At 52.0% G+C, this 8,825-nt stretch overlaps 2 protein-coding genes across 2 annotated transcripts; both read left to right on the top strand.

The window, feature by feature from the left end:
- Positions 1-218: 218 nt before the first annotated feature.
- On the top strand, positions 219-1,016 carry LAMTOR5 (late endosomal/lysosomal adaptor, MAPK and MTOR activator 5; the record flags this gene model as incomplete). The annotated part of the gene is made up of 2 exons (XM_009871492.1): positions 219-336; positions 956-1,016. Coding segments are annotated over 2 exons (179 nt in total), but the record flags the coding sequence as incomplete, so codon positions are not given.
- Positions 1,017-2,867: 1,851 nt separating this feature from the next.
- On the top strand, positions 2,868-8,786 carry SLC16A4 (solute carrier family 16, member 4; the record flags this gene model as incomplete). Its single annotated transcript, XM_009871491.1, is given in 8 exon segments — positions 2,868-2,952; positions 3,749-3,855; positions 4,898-5,030; positions 5,556-5,624; positions 5,627-5,692; positions 6,099-6,260; positions 6,741-7,268; positions 8,575-8,786. Coding segments are annotated over 8 exon segments (1,362 nt in total), but the record flags the coding sequence as incomplete, so codon positions are not given.
- Positions 8,787-8,825: the final 39 nt, after the last annotated feature.

Genomic DNA, 8,825 nt, shown 5'->3' with positions numbered 1-8,825 from the left:
AGGTGGCCCCAAGCACCCCCTGTACCTCGGTACTTGCTGAGGAAACCATCCAGCTCCTCTTGACACTCAAATTCAGGCTTTTCTGTGGTTTCAAGGCAACAGGTTGATGCTGCTTGAGCCCGTAGGGGAGGCAGATGGGCACCAGAGTAGGGGACGCCTCACGAGAAGGGCTGTCACGGCACATGTGGCTTCAGCCAAGGTCTCCCACCTCTCCGCAGGCCGAGGAACCCTCTCGGATGAGCACGCCGGCGTCATCTCTGTCCTCGCCCAGCAGGCAGCCAAGCTCACCTCCGACCCCACCGATACGCCCGTGGTGTGCCTGGAGTCAGACAGCGGGTGAGTCACTTTTCCCCCAGGCCTGGAACTCACCCCAGAGTCAGATCCGTAGGGCAGCTCTCCTCTTCTTGAGTCAAAGTGGAAGCCCCAGCTCTGAAGCCGTGGGGGGGAGGGTGGTCGCTGACCGTGGGTGGGAGGGTGGTCGCTGCCACAGGCCTGTGAATCACAGAATGTTGGGAGTTGGAAGGGACCTCTAGAGCAGGGTCACCCAGGGCAGCCCCACAGGAATGCATCCAGGCAGGGTTTGAAAGTCTCCAGAGGAGACTCTACAACCTCGCTGAAAGGCCTGTGCCCTTAGATTAATGGGACCTCATGAAGTAAGAACTGTAAAAGCAGTAGGAAAACTTCCGAGGCAGGTGGGTGCTGCAGCTCTGTACTTTTTCTGTGCTTGGGATCCCCACGGATAACGAAGTCCATGTCGTAGCCAGTCAGCGTGGCAGGCAAAGACTTCTCCAGCGCTCTTCCCGGGAGTGGGCAGAAGCCATGCAGCAACTGACAGGTCTAGCTCAGGGCTGGGGATCGCCGCAGCCTCCCAAGGATGCGCCTTGTCCAGTTTCCCACCCACATCAGCTCTTCCTTGTCGCGGCTTCCCAACTCATCAGTGCTTTTCTTGTTCTAGGAATATCATGATCCAGAAGCACGACAGCATCACTGTAGCAGTGCACAAGCTGGCATCCTGACCGTCGGGAACCTGTGCAGCGTTCAACTCCCACCTCCAGCCCAGCTCCTCCTCACTGGACAACCGCTCTCCTCTGCTGCTCCAGCGCAGACTGTGCTTGTAGTCCCAAACCTGGGCTGAAGGCTCTCCCTCTCCACTTAACGGCTCCTGTGCAGCTCTCGGGGTCTCCAACTCACATTTTAGCACTTGTGCTGCTGAGGAAGGAACGCGGGTCACTCACCAAGCTCGTGTAGTGAGCAGATGCGACAAGGTGTATGTGTGTGCATGGCCTTATTTGTTGGAGAAATTAATAAATGACCCGCAAAAACACGCCTTTGCTTCTCTTTTCTGTGAAAACTGTGCCCATAGCTTTGCCTTGTTTCCAAAGCCAAGTGAGGTGACTTCTGATCCCTTCTCATCCAAATTTCTCTGCAGTAGTGCATAGACTTGAATTAATGAAGGCTCCTCCAGTAGAAAAGGTAGAGGAATTTCTCCTAGGAAATGTTTAGCCCCCTCTAGTTAAATGTTTCGTGCAAGAGTTATTTGCTTACCGTGCCTTGGATTGAAGTTCAAACCTCGAGGTGCTGGCCCTGCCTGCCTGGTCCCTGTGTGAACTGTAAATGGATGTTGACAACATCTTCGCAAATCCAGGCCTCTCCCCTTCTTAGAGATTTCGAGCATCACAACCCCGCGCAAAGGCTTTCCCTGTGAAAAACAGCTCCACTCAAACGCTTTTCCTACATGGAAGGGAGTACAAAGGAGCTGGCCTGCAGCTGTCCTCAGGCAGGAAGGGGAAGGAAAGCTCCACAGCAGAGCTGAAAAATGGGGCTGAGTCAGAGATAAAACAATACTCACGCTGCTTTGACTTTACGACCTGGAGCAGCTCGGGTTATCAGTCGTTGCCACATAAGAAACAGGCAGGAGGGACGAGCCTGCCCTGCACAGCTGGGCTCCATGTTCCCGGTGAGGTCACTTAATTCTGGTCACAGCCCAACCTCTCAGGAATTGGTGTGTCCAAGCTCTGTGATGGTCTAAGGGTCCTCTCTTCTCCCTGACATGGAGGTGGGAGCAGCTCGAGCTGGAGCATTTTCTCCCAGATATCCGACAGCTCCGAGCGCAGATGCTGCCACCAGGCCCCCGCCTGCCGAGTCCCACTGACCTTCAAGCCCTTAAAACATACTCGCTGCAAAAACCATAAATAAAAGCTTAATGCACGTATTAGAAGTCCTCCTATAGGGAAAGCTCCTCCACAGGCTCTGATAGATCTGAGGCTCGTCCAGCGAGACGGAGCATTGCCTTCTCTGCCAAGGGAGGGAGCAGAGATCGACATCACGATCCTACAGTTTCATCTGACCTCAGGAACAGCGATTGGGGTCAGGTGAACCAAAAGGGAGCGGGGAAGGAAGCATGAGGGCTGTATTTACCCGGGAGGTCGTGTATATTTACAATAGAGGCACGGAGCCGGCTCCAACCCTGCTCAACCACCAGCTCCGCTTAAGGGCTGCAGCAGCGTGGCTGCTCCGCTCCAGCATCTCAGCTGGAAAAACCAAAGATTCCAGACTATCCCCTCCGAAATGACGCAGTTTCTCACGCCAGGGCAGCAGCCCCAGCCTTGGCTTCAGTCCACCATTGCCCCCTACTGCTCTGCTCAATGTCTGGCAAGACCCAAGGCTTTGCCTGGAGCTATAAACCCTTCCAGGCTTCCCCTCCTCTTTCCTTTCGACAGGATTTCTGCTCTGAAAGCCCTGGGTTTCCTGATCCCGGCTGGGGAAGGGGAGGGACTCCTGGCCTTGGGGCCCCACAAGCCAGGCTCTGCCTCCCAGGAGGAGGAGGACGGGCTCTGTCCACCCGGCCCCAGTGCTTGCCGGGCTCCATGTCCCGCTTTGGGGCTTGTCGGGAAGGACGGACGCCATCGTCTTCACCGGAGGTGAATGAGGAATCAGATTTTGAGATGCCAAGTCAGGAAGGGGGGATTTAGTCTCTGGAGCAAATGAAGAGACGATTCCTCTTTGCAATCGACGGTTCCGGAGAGGATTTTCAAGCATGCAGCAGCAAGGAGGTAAGGAAAAGTTTCAGGTTCCTCAGCTCTAAGGTCCAGCTGCTCCCTCGGGCAGGATCCTGCCACTGCCAGAGGTGCAGGACGGGCAAGAGGATGGAAGGGAGATAAGCAGAGAGGGAGAATGGACGGGAGAGCTTCCCGGGAGAGCTCTCGGATGGACACAGACACCGACCCCCCGACTTCTGGCACAAATCAAAGTATCCGCCCTCAAGCAGCAAAAAGGTGCTTGTTGCTTAAAACCCCTTAAAGCTTAAGTGGTTACTGTAATTCAGGGGAAGGATATTAAACTGTTTGCAGGCGGCAACCTGGCAAAAAGGTTGGTAAAAGCTTCTTCCCCTGCCCTCAAAAGCTTTCGCAAGCTGAAGGCAAAATACTGGTGCCCACCTAACAGCCAAGGAGGTAAAAAGGTTCACAAAGGCAGCCAAGACCTTCAGTTTTGGAATTGAAACAGCAGTGGAGAAAGATGTTAATATGTCCTGAAATTCTTACTTCCAGGGGAGAGGAAAGAGGACAAAGGTTGGTAAAAGCTTCTTCCCCTGCCCTCAAAAGCTTTCGCAAGCTGAAGGCAAAATACTGGTGCCCACCTAACAGCCAAGGAGGTAAAAAGGTTCACAAAGGCAGCCAAGACCTTCAGTTTTGGAATTGAAACAGCAGTGGAGAAAGATGTTAATATGTCCTGAAATTCTTAATTCCAGGGGAGAGGAAAGAGGACAAGCCGGAGGCTCCGGCAGCCGGGAAGAGCCCAGGCACCGAAGCTGCGGAAGGAGGGTGGGCATGGGGAGTGGTGTTCCACTTCTTTCTGGTAAGCAGAGACTAAATTCGACTAAACCCTCCTGGAGCTGGGGCAGAGAGAAAGTTTTGAGTCTCGCTCAGAGCAGAGCACAGGGCAGGCCGGTCCCACCAAGCTCAGGGTAAAAACCAGCCAGGCTTTGCTACGCCGAGCGCCAGCACCCGTTTGTGCACGGACACCCACCTTCCCCTGAGAAAAACACCTGAAAAACACCCCGGGGATGTAAATGAGAGTGTCCAGGCTGCAGCCCAGCACAAAAAGGCAAGAGAATTTTCCCTCCTCCTACACAGCACCCCCTGAGGTGTCAAACCCCAACGAGGTGTCTTGTACTTTGGGTAAGGGCAAGATCTTGAGCCTCAGGGATCCTCAGGGATCGGCTGTGGGAGCTGCACAGGGTGCAGGCAGCCCCCACCCCTCGTGTTATTCTCTCCTGGGAGGACCAGGCATCTTAAAAACACTAATTCTCCATGCCACAGGCACACACCACCTTCCCATCCGTGACGAAGAGGATGCCAACCCCCCAGCTCAGAAAGCTGAGAAGTGCAGGGGAGCTTTCCCCATCATCCAAATAACTCGCCGCCAATCATTAACCACCCGCCACCAGGGAGGCGAGAGGGAGTTAAAATTAAGGACACAAACCGTCCTTTGCCCCCGGGGCAGGACAAGCCTGGGAAACCGAGCCAGCTAAGGTCTGCCCCGCTCAACACCTCGCCAACGCCTCCGTGATCTTCAGTAGTGCCAACACTCATTTAGATTATTTTTTAGCATTGAAAAAATAACTTGCAAAGCAAAGAAAAATCAAAAGAAAACCCTTGGAGAGTCACTCTCTGCTGTTATGTTGTTCTTTTTCTTTGGAAAAGTCAGTTTGCACAGACCTTTTCCTCGAGAGTCTGTTAAGATGTGGCCACTGCAAAAGACCCCCCTGCTGATATTCCCCCAACACACACTTCCCGTGTCCCACCACACAAATTGTCCACACGGGAAAAGCCGAATGAAAAGCTTCTCCTTCTGCTTGACCCCTATGAAATCTCACCTCCGTCTGCTTCCGATTCAGGTCAACGTTCTCGTGATAGGGATGCTCAAGACCTTTGGGATTTTCTTCGTGGCTTTCCAAGAAGAGGTGGGGGGTTCCTCCGAGCAAGTCAGCTGGATCGGCTCCATCATGTCCTCCCTGCGCTTCTTAGGAGGTGAGCCAGTGTCCCTAAGGGTTGGGGCAGCACTTCAACCTCAACCCCAATTTATTTTGATAAAAGGGGCACTGAGGATGCTCCACGGATCCCATTTCCAGCTCCTGCCGGACCCACCCTCTCAACAGGAGCACGGTCCAACGATGGGGATCGTGCATGTCACAACACCTCGCCATGGCAGCTTTATTATACACACTCAGAGCAAAGCTTCACTCCTAATATCAATATTATTGCCTCCAAGCAAGGTGCTGAATAATTCCTGGCCGCTGAGCACGGGGTTTGTTAGGAAGCGGGCTCAGGATATCTGAAATCTGGGCTTTGACTCCTTCCCCTGCCCCAGCCTTGAGCTCCTGGGGTAGGAGACAAGACCTTTTGGCCGCTTTCCTGAATTTAACCCATCTCAAATTTCTTGTCACTCCCTCCCAAGGTGCCACCAATTGCAATGACCCCCAACACAAGTCCCCAAGCCCAGCAAAGCAGCATTTGTTACCCCAGCCCGGGATTTCTCCCTCCTTTCCCTTGCAGCCCCGCTGGTGGCCGTGGTCTGCAGGAAGCTGGGCGAGCGGCCAACCTCCATCGTCGGCGCCGGCTTCGTCGGTGCCTGCTCAGCACCCAGGCCACCAGCGTCCCCTTCCTCTGCGTCTCCATGGGACTCCTCCTGGGTGAGCAGCCTGCGAGATTTTCCTGAGCAAGAGGTTTTCCTTTAACGGGCAAAGCACCCCCAGCTCCTGTCTATGAGATGAACCCCAAAGCTTCACGCTCAGCGACATGAAATACTCGTTTCCACACGCTAGTCCCAACTAATTTTGCTTTTTTTCTGGACCCCACGCAAATCTTGGCTTTTGAAAATCCCTTTACTAAAAGCACACAGCCTCAACCCTCCCCAAATACTAAACTCCATGCGCAAAATCTTGTTCTCTACCTGCTGCAACAGCACAAGCCCCCCCTTAACTTCCCACCCACGAACCCTGCAGAGCAGCTCCGCTACGGGGCCGCCGAGCTTGGCATGGCACGACTCCAAAACCCACTTTTGGGGCACGGATATCTTCTTTCTTTCCCTTCCCACAGGTATGGGGTTTGCCTGCCTTTTCCAGGCGGCCGCGGTGATGATGGCCAAGCGCTGCGGGAGGCGCCTGGCGTTCTCCAACGCCGTCGCCCGCTCCGGGATGGGGCTGACGTTTCTCATCGCGCCCTTCACTCAGTTCCTCATCGATTTTTACGGCTGGCAAGGTGAGTGCGTGTATTGGGTCAGGTGGAGTTAATCACCCGTCCGTTCAGCAGCGGTAAGAGAGTGTCCGAGGATAGCTGGGCAGGGTAGGGAAGAGGATATTTTTAAAAATTAAAAACTGGAGCGACTCTGCCTCCTTTAGTCATTAAAGTTAAGTCAAAACAGAGATCTTGGAAACCCAAATGAAAACTCCCTATTTTTACTGCGCTGTTTCAGGCCATCTTGAAGGTCTATCCCGTGTAATAGACTTCTAAGGAGGGAAAGCAAACCAAAATCCCAGAGGTAGCTCTGGATTTGTTGCCTGCAACACAGCAAAACGGACTGCCAGCTAGAAAAATAGGAATAAAAGCTCCCCTCCTTACAGCAGAGCTTTTTCCTTGTACAACGCTAACTACACCGTTTTAGAAAGACCATTTCCTAACGCTTCTCTCTTCTCATAACCAGAAAAAAACACAAAAAACCTTCTTCTGTCTTCCTCTCAGGTACTCTCCTGATTTTTGGGGGCATCATGTTAAACCTGGTGCCCTCCAGCATGCTGCTGCGGCCCGCCAGCACCCAGCCGCCCTCTGCTAAAAATCAAGACCGTGAGTCTTTAAAGGCAAAGAAGGATTTGGAAACCCCTGATGGAAGTTTTGATGAAACCGCTCGTGGGGAAATACAACTTCAAAGTGCACTGGACCTTTCCACCACGGAGGGACAACTGGTGTCCCCTGGCAGAGACGTCTCTGGTCCGGTCAATACGTCTGCGTCGGAACCCCCCGTGGGCAGCCGCTCGCTAGAAATCGCCGCCGAGGCCAAGAGAAGCTTCAAATCCCCTCAACCGCACGAAAAAGAAAATTCGCAGCCTCTCCTCGACTTCTCCCCGCTGAAGGATCCCGTCTTCTTCATTTTCACGTGGTCTTTTCTATTCAGCCACTTGGCTTACTTCGTGCCCATGTTCCACCTGGTAGCCAGAGCCAGGACGTTGGGCATAAGCAGCATGGATGCCTCTTACCTCATTTCAGTGGCTGGTAGGCAAAAAAGAATCTTTTTCGACCCGTTGATCATGGCGACGACACCAAAACGGGAAAGAAAAACACCCCAAACCTTGCCAAGAAATAGTCCCAAATCCGTCTTAGAATAAATCTTCGCGGAAAAGGTTTCGCTCGCAGCCCTTACCCCCCTTTCTGTATATATAGCGTCGCCTTCTGTACATGTACAGAGTCGCTCTCACATGGTGGGTGGTTCTCTCAACCTCAGCTCGATGATCCCCCACCCTCGCCGCGCCGAGCAAACACAAGTTTCCGATGACATAGGTGCTACCTCGTCCTCTTAGAGCCTTCCCACCACGATCCCTGCTTTGTTTAAACCCCCAAGGCGCCGCAATCCGGAGTCGCTCGGCGTTCAGAGACCGGTTCGGCCCAGGAATGCGCACGGAGAGAGAAAAATTTAGTATTGGAGGAAAAAAAAAACTAAAAAAACCCCAACAAACAACACTAACTTTGATGTAACCATTTGGATTTGGCAAATTCGCCTGCAAAGAGGGGGAAGTAAACAATTCCCGCCCCCCCAAAAAAACCAAAATTACAGCGAGGATTAACACTGAAGTCGCACTGGGTTAAGAAAACGGCTCCAACCTCAGTCATCGTAAAATATTTTATTGTAGAAAAATAAATTTTACTTCTACGCCGCAGTATAATATTTAGAAATGATGGATGCTGTCGAGGCATCTAGAAGGAGAGCGCAGCAATTAATCTGACATTTCGAATTAAGAGGAGGAGGGACACAGCGGTCCAGCCCTCCTCTGATCTTTAGGGCATAAAAATGTACCAAAAAATGTAAAAACTGAGTATCAAAAGTTTGCAAAGCCTTTAAAAAAAACCCAAACAGGCTGGGCTTCTGTCTTTCTTTGCTTCTTTATAAAAAATTAGGATCTCATAAGCATATTTCTTAATATTCTGCTTTTTGTCTATCTTGAGAAAGAGATCAAAGTGCGAGCTTATCGTTCCTGTTTTTTCTGAAGGGCATTTCAAGATTTTTCTGCTGAGTGCAGAGCCCTTAATTGAAATTTTTACAGACCACTTTGGTGCATCCACAGGCACTTGGCAATAGCAGACACCGAAGTAAAGAAATAATAATTTTAAAAAAAAAAAAAAGGCAACATGAATTTTACAACAGCCTAAAAACGCTTTCCCGTAACTTCCTGACATTTCAGCTCTTTGCAGTCACGTTTTTACAGCGAGGAGCAGGTGGGACTGTGAAAGACAGTCCCTCAAAAAAAATAATATTAAAAATAAAGTCTTTTTCATGGGTCTGGTGAACTTTTCTTCCCCCCAGGCATCACGGAGACATTCAGCCAGCTGCTCTCGGGCTGGGTCGCCGACCAGAACTGGACCAAGAAGTATCACTACCACGTGGCTTACCTTGTCCTCAGCGGCGTCACCAACCTGCTCTGTCCCCTGGCCACCACCTTCCCGTTACTCATGACCTACGCGGTGGCCTTCGCCGTTTTCTGCGGCGGCTTCATGGCTCTGATCCTCCCTGTGCTGGTGAGTAGGAGAGAAAGTTGAGTAAGTGTGAGTAGGTCA

Source organism: Apaloderma vittatum, unplaced genomic scaffold, assembly GCF_000703405.1.
Source record: "Apaloderma vittatum isolate BGI_N311 unplaced genomic scaffold, ASM70340v1 scaffold28746, whole genome shotgun sequence".
NCBI lineage: Eukaryota > Metazoa > Chordata > Aves > Trogoniformes > Trogonidae > Apaloderma > Apaloderma vittatum.
Note: the sequence above shows the minus strand (reverse complement) of the source record. Positions and strands in the feature narration are given on the sequence as shown.